Source organism: Paroedura picta, chromosome 5 (genome assembly GCF_049243985.1).
Source record: "Paroedura picta isolate Pp20150507F chromosome 5, Ppicta_v3.0, whole genome shotgun sequence".
NCBI classification, from domain to species: Eukaryota; Metazoa; Chordata; class Lepidosauria; order Squamata; family Gekkonidae; genus Paroedura; species Paroedura picta.
In genome coordinates this window covers 119,849,544-119,864,961 of record NC_135373.1, presented here as the reverse complement: position 1 = coordinate 119,864,961, position 15,418 = coordinate 119,849,544, and the positions used below count along the sequence as shown (strand labels likewise).

Here is a 15,418-nt window from a genome sequence, read left to right as displayed (position 1 = left end):
CTATATCCCTTGCCAGAGATTCACCAGCAATCTCACTCTCAGAGACAGTGTGGTGTAGTGGTTAAGAGCGGCAGACTCTACTCTGGAGAACTGGGTTCGATTCCCCGCTTCTCCACATGCAGTCAGCCGGATGACCTTGAGCCATCCACAGTTCTCTTAGAGCTTGTCTTGCAGAGCAGTTCTCTTAGAGCTCACTCAGCCCCAACCACTTCACATAGTGTCTGTTGTGGGGAGAGGAAGGAAAAGGTGTTTGTAATCGTATCTAGGAAGCAGATCTAGGGGCAACAGCGTATCTAGAAAGTGCCCTGGTTGCCCCATCCTAGCAACAGCGTATGTAGGAAGTGGGTTTAGGGGAAGCAGCGTATCTAAGAAGTGCCCTGGTCACCACACCCTAGCAACAGTGTATCTAGGAAGCAGATCTAGAGACAACAGTGTATCTAGGAAGTGTCCTGGTCGCCACATGCTAGCAACAGCGTATCTAGGAATCATATCTAGGGGCAACGGCGTATCTAGGAAGTGCCCTGGTCACCACACCCTAGCAACAGCGTATCTAGGAAGTGTATCTAGGGGCAACGGCGTATCTAGGAAGTGCCCTGGTCACCACACCCTAGCAACAGCGTATCTAGGAAGCGTATCTAGGGGCAACGGCGTATCTAGGAAGTGCCCTGGTCACCACACCCTAGCAACAGCATATCTAGGAAGCGTATCTAGGGGCAACGGCGTATCTAGGAAGTGCCCTGGTCACCACACCCTAGCAACAGCATATCTAGGAAGTGTATCTAGGGGCAACGTCATATCCAGGAAGTGCCGTGGTCGCCACACCCTAGATACGCTGTTGCTCCCACCCAAGAACTGACTGGCCATCCCTGCTTAGCTCCCAAGCCTGGCGAAATCAGGCCAAACTGGGCTGTTCAGACTGCTGGTTCATCTAATTACTTCTTCTATTCTGACAAGTAGTTTACCATGTTTTATCTTTGTTTCTTCCAAACCCAAAAGTATTTCTAATACAGTTTTTGACACTGTTTTTGTTTTGAAGCTATAGTTGGTGGTTCATGTGTATAGAAATGTGTTTTGAGTTTGAGTGCGTTGAGAGTTTGCTTTCCCGCCCTTTGGGGGAGGGGGGAGTTGGTTCGTAAGTATATTTTATGTCACGTCCTTTTGATGTTTATCCTAAAGGCATTTTCCCTTGAAGTTATGCATTTTTATGGATTTCCCCAGAGGAAGAATATCAAAACAATCTCAGGATTTGAATGACATATTTTTGTGACTGCGAAGAGAAATGTTCATATTAAAAATCATTTTATTGCATATTCTTTGGTTCTGGCTTTTGTTTCCTTCCTCTCGTTCAACACACCATTAACGTCTGAAGACCCAGGCCTAAAGGGGATGGGCAGCTGATGTCACAGTTTGTGATCCTGGTCTTCTCATCACAGACTACATTTGGGATGAGAAGTGATCAAGTGATGCATTGTGAGCTCAGACTATATGCGACAGTTTCCCAAACTAGAAGGGTAAGTTAAGTATCAGTCCTCAGCTGCCTAGCTCATGTTTGTTCCAGACATCTCTAGCTTCTAATCCAGAATTTTCAAGTGGTTTCTAATCTGGAGAGCTGGGTTTCATTCCCTGCGCCTTCATATGCATCTAGTTGGGTGACCTTGGGCTAATCACATGGACAATTGAACATCTCTACAGAGCAGATTCCAAACCTGGTGTCTCCAATTAACAGCATCAAGTCATGGCTGGGAAAGACCACTAGATAAGGTAGATTCACATGAGGCATTCTGTAGGTAAAATGACCCACTCAGTGGCAGATTTTGTGCAAATGCATGGATTACAAGTATTTCTTTTAGTCTGTCGTGAATCTACTGCCTATTACCGTCATTGAATTCCCCTGAGTTCTAATCATTTGGGACAGGAGTCCCAAATTCTTCAGACAGAATTAGAGGAGTTGGTTTTCATAACTTCCTTTTCACTGCCCGAAGAAGTCTCGAAGTGGCTTACCATCGCCTTCCCTTCCTCTCCTCACAACAGACACCCTGTGAGGGAGGTGAGGCTGAGAGAGCCCTGATATTACTGAAGAAGAAGAAGAAGAAGAAGAAGAAGAGTTGGTTCTTCTATGCCACTTTTCTCTACCTGAAGGAATCTCAAAGCGGCTTACAATCCCCTTCCCTTCCTCTCCCCACAACAGACACCCTGCGAGGAAGGTGAGGGTGAGAGAACTCTGAGACAAACTACTCTGTGATAACAGCTTCTAACAGGACTGGGACTAGCCCAGGGTCTGCCAGCTGGCTGCATGTGATGGAGCGGGAGATCAGACCTAGCTTGCTGCATTAGAAGTTGCCACTCTTAACCACTACACCAAGCTGGCTCTTTTTCCAAACATCAGAGCGTAATTGTATCACCCGCGATGTGACAATGCCACTTCTGATGAACACCAGCAGTTACATTACTGCATTGCTGTTAATGTGGGCCAAGGGTTCATGATTTCGCTGCTAAGTCTCTTGCCAGGAGAAAGGGCCACAGAGGAGGAGGTCCCATCCCCCTGGGAGAGGCCTGCAGGTAGAATGTGAACGTTGCCAATAACACAACAAGAGAGAGAAAAAAGAATCTGTCCAATGGCTTAATCAAATAATATTCAAAACATAAGAGTCTCTGTTATCTCTTTATTTTAACTTTCACCTGGACTCAGCCAAAACAGGTGTCTAGATGATTTTATCTGTTTTCAATTCTTTCGTAAGGGACAATAATGAGTCCTCCAAAAAGGTATTAATAAATTCAGTGTATTCACTCTCAATGGACTCTGTCGTTTATCTTTCTTGATAATTAGAGGGCTCACATGGCATGGAGAGATAAGGCCGAAAGACCTGTAGGAGGTTGGGCAACCCTTCCAAGAACTGCTCCTTGAAGTACTTTAGGGCAGTGGTTCTCAACCTGGGGGTCAGGACCCCTTTGGGGGTCAAATGACCCTTTCACGAGTCACGGCAGGGCAAGTAGCTTGGCTGGGGGGGGCACCGTCCACACAACAGCCTTGCGGGGTAGATAGAGATAGAGCGTTCGTCTGTCGCGAGCAGCGGAAAAGAGTTAGATCGGCATGGTAGGACAAGAGGCAGAACTGAACTGAGAAACCTGGGAAAAACCAATTGATATACAATCTTGAACAATGGATCTTCACGCCAATGGTCAGTTTTGGTTTAATTTCTGTGAAAGAACACTTGCGTCATTTTATGGTTGGGGGTCCCCACAACATGAGTTATTAAAGGGTCATGGCATTAGGAAGGTTGAGAACTACTGCTTTAGGGGGAGATACCAGGTGTGAGCCTCTTGTGGCGCAGGGTAGTAAGGCAGCAGACATGCAGTCTGAAAGCTCTGCCCATGAGGCTGGGAGTTCGATCCCAGCAGCCGGCTCTAGGTTGACTCAGCCTTCCATCCTTCCGAGGTCGGTAAAATGAGGACCCAGCTTGCTGGGGGGTAAACGGTAATGACTGGGGAAGGCACTGGCAAACCACCCCGTATTGAGTCTGCCATGAAAACGCTGGAGGGCGTCACCTCAAGGGTCAGACATGACCCGGTGCTTGCACAGGGGATATGTTTACCTTTTTCACCAGGAGTGAACCAGCCCCCTGCAGTATGCAACACAAGTCCAAGCCATGATCTTTCACTTTCCCTAATGCCTCTACCTGGGAATTCTGGAGAACGTTTAAAAAGAGGCCCCAGCATGACTGAACCCTTCCATGCTGGCTGCGAACGTGAGAATTTGCCGGGGAGGTTTTGCTTCCTTTCTTACCCTAGAATTGTAAGGGCTCCGCCGTGAGTGCAACTGGCTGGCAAAGGAGGAGTGACAACAGGACCATCCGTTCGGTTCCACATTTTAATGCTGCCCTACAGTTATGTTTTTATGGCCCAGTTAGGAATTTTGGGCCAGCTGGATGCAGCAAGGCTGTTTGCTGTCCTAATGGCTATAAAAAAAGGGCGAGGGTTTGGCTTGCTGTCCAGCTGACAGGCTACAAAATGACCCCAGTCTTCTTTCGCTCGCTTTCTGCACAAAACAGGGCCTGGATGACCAATATTCGGTTTTCTTTCTCTCTTTTCAGGGAAGACAGGGAGGGGCTGTGGTGTGGTGCAGGAGCATCTGCTTTCATGAAACCCTGGAGTTTCTGGATGGCCCTGGAAGGGTTTCCCAAATGGGTGGGAATTAATTCTGCCTGCCTCCATCATCTATCTATCTATCTGTCTGTCTGTCTGTCTGTCTGTCTGTCTGTCTGTCTGTCTGTCTGTCTGTCTGTCTATCTATCTATCTATCTATCTATCTATCATTTATTGGGTGATATGACCATATATGGTCATGTTGACCCATCCACCCCTCCCCAAATGGCCCATGATGGGCCTGGAGCGGGTGGGAAGGGGAGGGACCCCTGGTGGGTGTGTCCACAGTTATGCTTCCCAACCATATTCTGCATGGCTGCGCCACTCCTGGAGTTTCTCAAATGAAATGTTTCAGGGGTTTCTCAGTGGTAAAGAAGTTGAGAAAGCTAAGCATGAGGCTTAGCATGCAGAAGGTCCCAGGTTCAACCCCTTGGCATCTCCAGTTAAGAATTCTGGCTGCAGGTGATGCGAAAGACCTCTGCCAGTGACCCTGGAGAGCATAGGCTGTAACTGGGATGAAACATTTTCTTCCTCTCTTGATCCCCCTACCCCCATTCCTCCCCTTCCACTGATTTTTTAAATCAGGGCTCCCCAGTTTTTTAAAGCCTGTGGACACCTTTCAAATTCTAACACAGAGTGGTGTGCACTACCAAATAATGGCTGCGCTAGGAGATTTAGCCTGCCACTGCTCCCAGGCAGGAAGACAAATGCTGGGTAGAAGGGGGCTAATTTAAAGAAATGCACCGGCGAGAGAGACAGAAACCGACATGGTGGTTTTTAACATCTGCACTAATAATCGTATCTGCGATGATCGATTAGACAGCCTGGTGAGAAGAATCTTCATCATGCCCCACCCACTTTCTTAAAACACTTGATGGGCTCAGGGAAAGGTATTTCCAGGGAACAAGGATGGGATTAAAAATAGCATAATAAGTAAAAATAACATCAATATTTACTGCTTACATGGTGTTCAGAGACCATTTCCACATTGGATATACCTTGTTTTAGCCTCGCTTTGGATTTCCTTTGGCTGCTGCAAGACAACTCTATTGTTTTCACGTTTGGGCTTTCCTCCCCTTATTTCCCAGGCTGAAATTTGCTACATACTTTCAGGACTGAGTATGATGGAGCCAGCCTCCCACCATGCTTTGCTCCCTTCCCACCTCCCTCCCCTAATTGTGTCCTAATTGTAGTTTTTAAAGAAGTTGTAATGTTATAACACTGCTGTGCATGACTGCAAGACTGCTTTAGAAAAACCCTTAGAAATAGCGTTTTTAACCCTATCAAACCTTTTTTCAAATAAAAAGGCAGACTTTTAGGAAGAAGGGAAGGGGAGGAAGGGAGAGGGGAAGGGGTAAGGGAGGACAGGGATGAGCTAAGAGGAATGCCCAAAAAACTCAAAATGGAGGTCACGATTGCATGCAATTCCACATTGGGCAGTCCCAAATGAGACACCGTTAGACCCCGCTTGAAAAGATGAAACTGGCTTTACTGGGGATTCCTTTGCTGCGGGGCAAGTGAGGGTCCAATTCGGGTCTGCGCCTGAAGAAGCAAACTTTAGTGTGGAAACGGACGAAAATGTCAACCCAAATCCGAACGATATCGCTAGTGCAGAAACAGTTACAGAGAAAGAGACCATCAGGCACCTCTTTCCTTTAAGATTTAAGACAGCTTTTAAGAGGCTCTTTTGCCGGAGAGTAGGACTCCATGCATCCAGCTGCTAGGTGCTAGATTGCATTTTATTTTCCTCCTCACAAATTTCAGGTCCTTCAGCTGATTCTTTCCCAGGAGGAGTTGAAAGTAACACGGAGAACCAAACACAAAAATTGATTCGGACAATTTGTGTGCTGTAGCCATTGACTGACTGGTGTGCGTGTGGGGGGTGAATGGGAACCACAACTGTGACTTGGACAAAGGGTCACAGTAGGGTTAAAATGAAAGCGGCCCGGAACGGGAAGTTTCTCCCTACATTTCACACTGAATCGGCCTTGTTTTCACCCAGGCTTCGGAGACGTGCGCCGTGTCTGGCTGAGCACTGAGAGGCATTTAGCTGACTCTGTGAGCTGCGGTGGCAAAGTCATCGGAGACCAGGCTAAACCTTGAGAGGGAGGCTAAGCGGCTGTCGTCTTGGCCGGTCAACAGGTAGATAAAGGCCACCTGCTGTAAGGCTGCAACGGAAAGCAGGGGAAGATTTCACGCCGGGCAGGAGAACACAGCTGTGACATTGTTCTCTTGCTCTTTGTTAAGAGGCATGACCCGGAGGCCGCTGATGCCAACGGGAGCCAAAACACATGGCTAAAAATGTGCAGCCACATGCTATGAACTCGTACAGAACAGTGACAAGCACAAAGACTCCATGGAAGAAGCAGGGATTTTTTTTTTAAGCTGTATCCAAGGAACAAGCAGGATCGGGTCATCCCCATATCCTCCTCCATCCTGGTCCATCCCACAAATGGAGGCCAAGTGATCATGGGAGCTCCTTAAGGATTGGAGTTGCGGGTGGACACATTTGGGTAACCAACATGGGGCCAACTCCCTTCTGTTGAGTGTCAACATGGTGTTGTGGTTAAGAGCAGCAGCCTCTAGTTTGGAGAACTGGGTTGGATTCCTCATTTCTCCTCCATGTGCAGCTAGCTGGGTGACCTTGGGCCAGTCACAGTTCTCCTGGAGCTTTCTCAGCCTCACCTACCTCACAGGGTGCCTGTTGTGGGGAGAGGAAGGGAAGGCGGTTGTTAGCCACTTTGAGACTTGTGAGCCAGGCACGTACTGATCAGAATGTCAGATGGAGATTTAGGAAAATCCAAACCTGGCCATGGAAGCTTGCCAGGTGAGCTTGGGTCGGGCTATGCTCTCGCAGCCTCATCTACCTCACAAGGATGACATGAAAGTTGTGTAAGGACATTGTGGGACCTTGTTGGGGACTCCTGATCTAGGGGACTAACATCCTCATGCTCTCCGGTATCCTGACAGCTCTAGGGGAAGTTGTTGGGTTAGTGAAACCAAACATTGTGGAGTTGTATGCACTGGAAGAAGCAGCACCGCCGGAGTGGCGGAAGACACCAAGTAATCCTGCCCAGTCCGGTGTTCAAACAACTGGTGAGGCCCTGAGGACCACTGATAAACCCTCTGCCAAGTGGGCAGTTGCCGAGGTCCTTAAAGGACTCCAAGGGACACGCTCAAGTCTTCCGTAGACTTAAAGGAATCGTATGCATAATGAAGCTTCTCGCCAACGATTCTGGGTGCTGCCGAGGCCAGCCATCGCTCCGTCTGCCGTGGAAGCTGACTTTGAAGAATCCTTGCCAGAAAGTGGCAGCCTCAGGTGGAGCCACCTCTCTCACTAGCAAAGCTTGAATGTGTTTCCCCCACCGGGAGCCAGGATAAACACCGTCCTGCAGATGGGGCCTCAGCAAAACAACAGCTTCTTGAAGGTCATCTAGCGGGGCGGGGCGGGGGAGTGAACAGATCCAGAATGCTTATTTGGCGGGGTGCGAGCTCATGAAGTCTTCCTCATCCCTCAGGGATCGCAAAGTTTTTTTTTTTCCATGGACAAATTTACAACTGAAAGAGGAAGAGGATATTCCCACACACACTCATCATGGCTCTCTCTCTGTCTCTGTGTCTGTCTCCGTCTGTCTGTCTGCCTGCCTGCCTGCCTGCCTGTCTCCCTCTCTCCCTCCCTCCCTCCCTCCCTCCCCATCCATCCATCCATCCATCCATCCATCCCTTTCTTTTTCTAGCTATACCTCTCTCCCTCGATCTATCCATCTCTCTCTAGCTCTCTTTCCATCTCTCTTTCTCCATCTGTCCACCCATCTCTCTTTCTCTCTACCTCTCTCCATCTCTCTCCATCCATATCTCTCTCCCTGTCTCTCCATCCCTCCATCTCTCCCTCTCTCTCCATCTATCCATCCATCCCCTTTAAACTTCCATTCTCCCATCTCAGGTGACTCGGGGCAGATTGCAACATACTGAAAATTAGATGAAATACTAAAATACAATCTAAACCCAGATTTACATTAAAATTCCCAAATAAGGGAGATCCTGCTATTGACCATAAAAGCTCAGTCTGGAACCAGGGAGGACCTGATGCAAGCTTCCCCAAGAGAGTCAACCAGCAGGTGCAAGAATTGGCAGGGAGATCTAAGAGATCTGACGGTCACTCTTGTTAGGACTCCACTGTAGGAATGGTGGAACACTTCTGCCTTGCAAGTCCCATGGAACTGTCGTAGTTCCCACAGGGTTTGCGTCTCCTTTGGCCGAGCATTCCAGCAGGACAGTGCCGGGACTGAGAAGGAAATACTGGAAAAAGCCATTCTGGTCACTAGATTGCATACAGGGCCCGTTCTACACATGTAGGATAAAGCACTTTCAATGCACTTTAGAAGTAGATTATCATATTCTGCACAGGAAAATCCAGCTGCAAAAACACCTTGGAAGTGCGTTATCCAATGTGTGCAGAATGGGCCCTGGGTGCAATCTAGTGACCAGAATGGCTTCTCCAAACTCAGAAATCCCATATCTGCCTAGCTCTTTCTGCAAAGCCAAAAAGATATCCAGAATTGACAACCCTAGAGGATCCTCTGGCTCCTTCCGGAAAAAAAAACATCCACCCCGTTGCATCAAAACTCCCTCGACCAGGTTTAACAGTGCCCTCTTATCTCAGGAACTACCCTCGTTTTCCTCTGGGCCCGTTCCCGAGGATCCATTTAATTAGACCCTGAGAAAAAAAAGAGTCCTTCAGATCGCTTTGTGTTATCAACCCCTGAGCAGCCACGCATCAGCTCAAAACTCAGCTGCCACCCAACTCCACAGGCAGATCAGGTGACCTTTATCCTTGCCAGCTCCCTCCTCCCTCCCCCCCCCCCTCTGTGTTGTGGAGGACAGACAAAGTGATATGTCTGTCATACGCCATTACCATTAGAACAGAATCTTGTTCTTTTATTACAACTGAACTCTGCCGGATTTCTCAGCAGGAATGCTAAGTGAAATCAATGTCTTGGATTTCCAGCTTGCGCTCGGAGGTCACAGCCACTCCATCATTTCTCAGCATTATCTGTTGCCTCAGCCGCCCGTCCCCCCCCCCTCCCCGCCTCTCTCTCTGAGACTCCAACTGGCACACAGCAGATTGAAAACAGCAGGCATCAGAAGGATCACGCTGCCCAATTTTACAGCCTTTCGGATCATCCCCCCCGCCCCCCCCCCCACCCGCATCGCACAGATATATCCTTGGGACCGCTTTGCTCCCCCCCCCCATCCCACTCCACTTTCAATGTGCGGATAAATTCTGTTTGTGTCCTTCGCTGGACTTTTTAAAGTAAAAGACTGAAGGAAGAGGAGAGCAGGATCTAAGCCATTGTTGCCAGTGGATTAGACTTACTGACAGGTGGGCCTTTTGAATTGCCCGACAGGTATTGCGGCAACTGAGCTCTCTGTATTGGTGGAAATTCAGTGGAAATCTTCCCCAATATGTTTTGGCTTGTCCCTCAGTCTCAGAGCCAAGGGATAAATTCCTGGATACAATGTCACCTGCCATATCCTCCTTTTATGATCTGGACAAATTAATCTACCTGTCATCAGCCATAGACTCCTCTGCTTCCTACAGGCTGGCAGTCTTCGCTCTAGCGGCAAGGAGAAATAAGAGCAAATGCGCTTCCAAAAAGTGACCACTCGATTTAGCTCTTGCCTTTTATGTATGTTGTTAAATTTTAACGGTGTCAACGGATTTAGGATGTTTAGGGTGTAGATCTTTTTAACAAATGTTATGATCGAGTTTTGTTTTGTTTTGATTTGTTAACATTGTCTGCATACAATCAAATATTTGATTGTAAAATCGGCTCTGGGGTTTTCAGACCCAGCAGTCTCGTTTAACAAGTGCCTGGAGGCTTGCAGGAAACTCCTCATAAAGTTTATATGGGGGCGGGAAAGAACTCTTGTTTGGCTGTGCAAATAACTGGGGTATGTATGTAGGTTGGGCTGTGTGCTTCCCCATCCTGGAACTAGCAGTCGGCAGACAGACATCCCAGCTGGTGGGGATCCTTGCCGGCAATGTATTCACATTGCTGACATCACTTCCTGCAGACACAGGAAGTGACATCAGCACTTGGCACCAGCAACACTCCAGCTTTGCCCCAGTTTAACCTGGCATTCACCAGCAATGCACCTACGTTACTTTGGGGCACATGGTAGGGGGTGACATCAGCATGTTGGGGTCCTGTTGCCATTCTCCCCCACATCGGTGCCATTTCTACCCCATCAGCCAGCTGATTGTTGGCAGGAAGTGCCCTCTGGGGGGGCTGGAGAATTATCTGTCCTCAAAAGAGCCCAGTAACTCTAATTATGGGATAGTGATTCATAACTTTTTTGGGAAAGGAGTCAATAAAATATTTGGGGGGTGGGGGCAAGTTTCCAAGTTTTTGTAACCACCTTTTGTCCTACCAGGCAAGTGCCTACAAATGGATACACAAAGTTGCTTATTCCGGATGCATTTACATTCTACCCTGTCTCTAAGGCTCTCTGTGGCATACACAGAGCGGATTATCTCTTTCATTATAGTAAATTCTGCGAAGCAGGTGAGGCTGAAGGAGAGCAAGTGGCCCAAAGTCACCCAATGAGCTTTATGGTCTGGCTCGGGATTTTACTTCACAGTTTTTGCTCTCCATCCTGCCCTTCCGTGGCAGAGCTCAAAATGGCACACGGGTCTAATGTTTCCACATCTGCTCCTTACAACGGCCCTGAGAGGTGGGTGAGACTGCGAGAGAACGACTGGCCAATGGATACCTGGTGAGCTTCATGGCAGAGGACAGATTTAAACACGCATGTTCTTGCTTGGGGTACAACCCTATAGCTGGCATATTGTGTTGACTATAATTCAAGCCCCCAAAGAATATCACAATAAGCACCGCTCCACTCTCTCATCTTGCTGACCTAATTTCGTTTACCACAGATACATAATCAGATATTAAATAACCAGAACCGGAACTGGAGGAGCCTCCGTTTGGCGGTATAGTTGTTAGAAAGCAATCCAAGTTAATATAATTCATTTCTGAGACCCACATGTTCGAGGGACACAATCCCCCACCCCCATGTTGCAGGTGTCAGGAGAAATCTTTCTCACAGACTCCGGGGAGACATGACCACACAGGCTTCCAATTTACATTCGATGGCTGTTTTCTCACACTAATGGGTATTATTATTAATATTATTAATTAATTAATATTATTATTATTAATTGATATTAATATTATTAATAATAATAACTTTATGTCGAGCATGAAATACATCAATGGACCTATCCAAGCCAAATCACCCATCTCTGCACTTTAAATGGGAAGAATCAGTGGTGGTCAAATCACGATTTGGCAATTCAGCCACAAATTTGGCCAGTTTAAAGCAAGGGTGGGGAAGAGACCACACCAAACAGCTGGTCTGTTCTCATCAGCTGCTTGGCAGGCCCTTTAAATGGCTCCCCCCAGCTTCTGCCAGATACATCAGTTACTTGACTCGCCCTTTAAATGCCACCTCCCCCCCACTTCCTCAGGTAGCAGAGAAGCCCGGGGGGGGGGGGATTGGACTGCTTTGGATTTGTCTGAATTGATTTGGCCAAATCTGAACCAAGGAAGGTCGGTTCGGGTGGTTCAGATTTGGCAGGAATCTATTCCACCCGAATCTGAAACAGCCCCGTTTCCCCCCCTTGCACATGCCTAATCAGCCTAGCATCCCTCGCCTTTATGATGTCTCCTCCTCTGTCCCTCCCCTTCTTTTTTTTTTGGAAAGGTGCCCTCCAGTTTATTAAGCCTGGAAGCTCTACCTCTCCCCCACCCCCAGGCAAAATGCAATGGGTCTCATGGAGGGGAACAAGCTCCATGCAACTCAGATGGGGAGATTTCTTCTATTCCTGGGCTGAAGGAGTGGGTACTTTGATCCCAGGCTAAAATGAGATCAGTGGATCTGATTATTCCCCCCACACACCCACACACACAAACACCCACACAACAAAGGGTCACTGATGGTAGGGAAGCAACGGTCCCCGTGAACGCCTTTGATTGTGGTTCTTAAATCCGATGCTTATCGAAACAGCATCTGTCTTCGTATCCATCCCTTCTGTCCCCAGGTTCCTACAGGTAATTGAACATTCAGCGGGCATTATTTATTTGCGTTGTCTATTTTTAATCTGGCGCTCTTGTCTACTGTTAGGCTAAAAATACGATGTGATGCTGCCGCTTCAAGAAACCTGCTGTGACGCGAGGGAAGAGCACGGACAGCGCCGCGCTAGAGGACACTGGATGGAGAGAAGAAGAGGACGCGACTCCCATCAAGGTTTCTGTCGCCGCTGAACCAAGTTGGCTGGACCCAAATCTTGGTACCTGGAATGAGCACAGGCTATTTGAGTACAGATGGAGCCAAGCAGAGGGGGACGTTGACTAATCTCAAATGCAAGGGGGTATGGGGGTTCCGACTTGCTTAGATATTATGCTCTCTCTTATAAGAACCCTAATGTCAGATATGCAGGATGGCTATAGCTCTCCATTGCCTGCATGCCTAAAGGCACACAGATTCTAATTATTTAGCAAAGAGGTTCCAGAGCTAAGCCCTGGTACACACTGCCATAAATTCAGGAGGGAGCTATCTTGGTTTGCGGGTAGAAGACCTAGGTTCAAAGCCAGTAGCACCTTAGCGATGCATCAGATTTTCAGGGTATGAGCTTTTCAAAGCCAGACCTCCCTTTGTAGCTGATGTACCCGACTCCTACTGAGTCAGACCATCTGTCCGTCAAGGTTCTAATTGTCTGAAGACCATTGGGAGAGTAAGTTAGCAGCTCTCCATGGAGAAATTCTACCAGAAGGTGATCAGTATGCATCTAGAACACCAGTGGAAGGATGCAGGTGCTGAAGAAGCAGAACAAAATTTGAGTCCAATGATGCTGTTCACTAATTTACTGCCAATTTACTCTCTCCATGTCTGTACTTTGATCATTCCTATTTCGTTTCCTGAGGAAGTGTGCATGCACATGAAAGCTCACACCTAGATTAAAACTTTGCTGGTCGTAAAGATGCCAATGGACTCTGTTCCCCCCCACACACACACACACCACGAATGGAAAGAATTAGATTTTGAAGTTCTTTTCACAAGTCTAAGGGATGTATTTCTGTTAGAACCCAGGCCCTGAGTGAAGAACCAAATTGCTGCAGAGGTGCCGTAGGAGAACCATTTACCCTTGGCGATGATGGCTATTAGAGCTCCTGTTTATCATCATTAACATCCTCGTCACCGATACAATTCAAAGGCTAACATTCAAAGTGGAACTGTTCGCTGTTTCTTTGGCTACGGACCTCAATCACTAAGTCGCTAGGTGCAGCCTTCAATGCCTCGATAATTAAATAGCCATTCCCATTATCAGACACCGAAATGATACTTTCCATGCCAGGAACTTCTGTGAGTCATTACTAACCGCATGCATTCATTTAAAACTTTTGCATGTTTCTTTCCCCCTTAAGAGCTTGTGGCAGTTCGCAACAGAACACGGTGTTAACAGAAAACACTTCTCCAGCAATCTACCCAACATCGGTAAGAGATTCTTGTGATACAGCATGATTTCCAGAAGTGGATATAACCCTCGATATTTGAAAAACTGCTATCAGTAAGTGTGCAGATTTCTGCTTTTTGTGAATTAACTTCCTTCTATGTGCCTTGCAGCAAAGCAGTCTTCCCTGATTGGCCATTGCGTCAGTTCAAAGACTTCCTAGTTTCCAGTTGCAAGGCTTGTCTTAAAGTGACTGCGCTCCAGAAGCCCTAACTTCTCTCAGCAGAGATTTGCCTCTTGGATTTATTCCTCCCTCCTCTGCTGTCTCCAATCCTCTTCGCCCCCCCCCCCCCACACACACACACCAAGAAAAGAAAGAAAGCCTCCTGCTGCCCTTGGCTCCCCTCCCTGCTCTGAGCTTCCCCAATCGAGTGCAGAACACTTTCTGTTTCAATTGGGGGGGGGGGGGACAGAGGAAGACCTGAGTTCAAATTGATCTGAATTCAGCAGGATCCACAACGGAAAAAACAGAATGCAGAATTAGCCCAGACAACTCCAGGCAACCCTTGGGCAGCTCCACATTGAGTACATTACAGAATTAAGCCACAAGATTCGAGAAGCACAAGGCCACAGCCAGGTCAGATGACTATGGAAGAGGGGGAATAGCTGGCTGGTGAATAAGATGCAATTGAGAGAAGAGACTTCATACTAACACATACATGGCAGAACCACTAGACCAGGGGTAGTCAAACTGCAGCCCTCCCAGATGTCCATGGACTACAATTCCCAGAATTCCCAATTCTGGGAATTGTGGTCCATGGACATCTGGAGGGCCGCAGTTTGACTACCCCTGCACTAGACATTACATAGATATCATGCAAGTACCCAACTTTCTCTCTTGACATTGAAAAAGCCCCAGAGTAACACCTGACCTTACCTTGCTTTTGGGCGGAGGACTGGTTGTGCTCTTGTCTGTATGGATGCTGGTTGGCGATACTGCCGCACCAATGTTGCTTTGGGGGATGCCGGGCATTTTTCCTCCTGGGGATACTTGCATCGCTGCAAGCTGGGCAGCATACAACTGCTACAAAACACAAGAGGTGGAAGGAAAGGGTGAAGACGTTTGTCAGTGCATGGAACCAATGCTAGTTGGAAGAAGCTCCTCCCTCAGCACTAGCTGCTCCCAGGATGCAATCGCAGAGGGATGTGTGTCATGGAGGCAAATCCACACATTCAGAAAGATCAGAATCACACGGAGTTGGAAGAGACCGCAGAGGGACATCTCATCCAGTCCCTCACCTTCTTGGAGACTTAAAAATTACACACCCTCCTGACAGGTGCTCCTCCAATCTCCTCCTCAAAACTTCCAACAAAGGAGGCTCCACCATGCTCCGAGGCAGCATATTCCGTCTACAAACAGCCCTCACAATCAGTGGAACCTCCTTTCCCATTATTTTAACACATTGTTCCTCATCCTTGTCTCTACAGCAGCAGTAAGCAAGCTGACCCTCTCTTTAACATGACTCTCTTTTATATAAACAGGGTTGTCCTATGACTCCTTGCCCTCCTGTTCTCCAAGCAATACATACCCTGCTCTCTCAACCTCTCTGGTTAGGCATGGATCCCAACCCTGCAACCATCCCAGTCGCCCTTCTCTGAACATGTTCCAACTTGTCAACATCCTTCTTCAACTGCGGCACCCAGAACAGGACACAAGATTCCAAAGGAGGCCTAACCAATGTTGACTAAGTGCAG

The 15,418-nt window shown here is 47.8% G+C and overlaps 1 protein-coding gene across 13 annotated transcripts in view; it reads right to left on the bottom strand.

The window, feature by feature from the left end:
- The window catches only part of SOX5 (SRY-box transcription factor 5), a 909,709-nt gene that overhangs the window by 95,425 nt on the left and 798,866 nt on the right, over positions 1–15,418 (bottom strand). For all 13 annotated transcript variants that reach the window (XM_077340178.1, XM_077340177.1, XM_077340179.1 and 10 more), the window contains one exon: positions 14,601–14,747. In XM_077340178.1, coding sequence (XP_077196293.1) covers positions 14,601–14,747 — 147 coding nt within the window. The remainder of the gene's footprint in view (positions 1–14,600; positions 14,748–15,418) is intronic.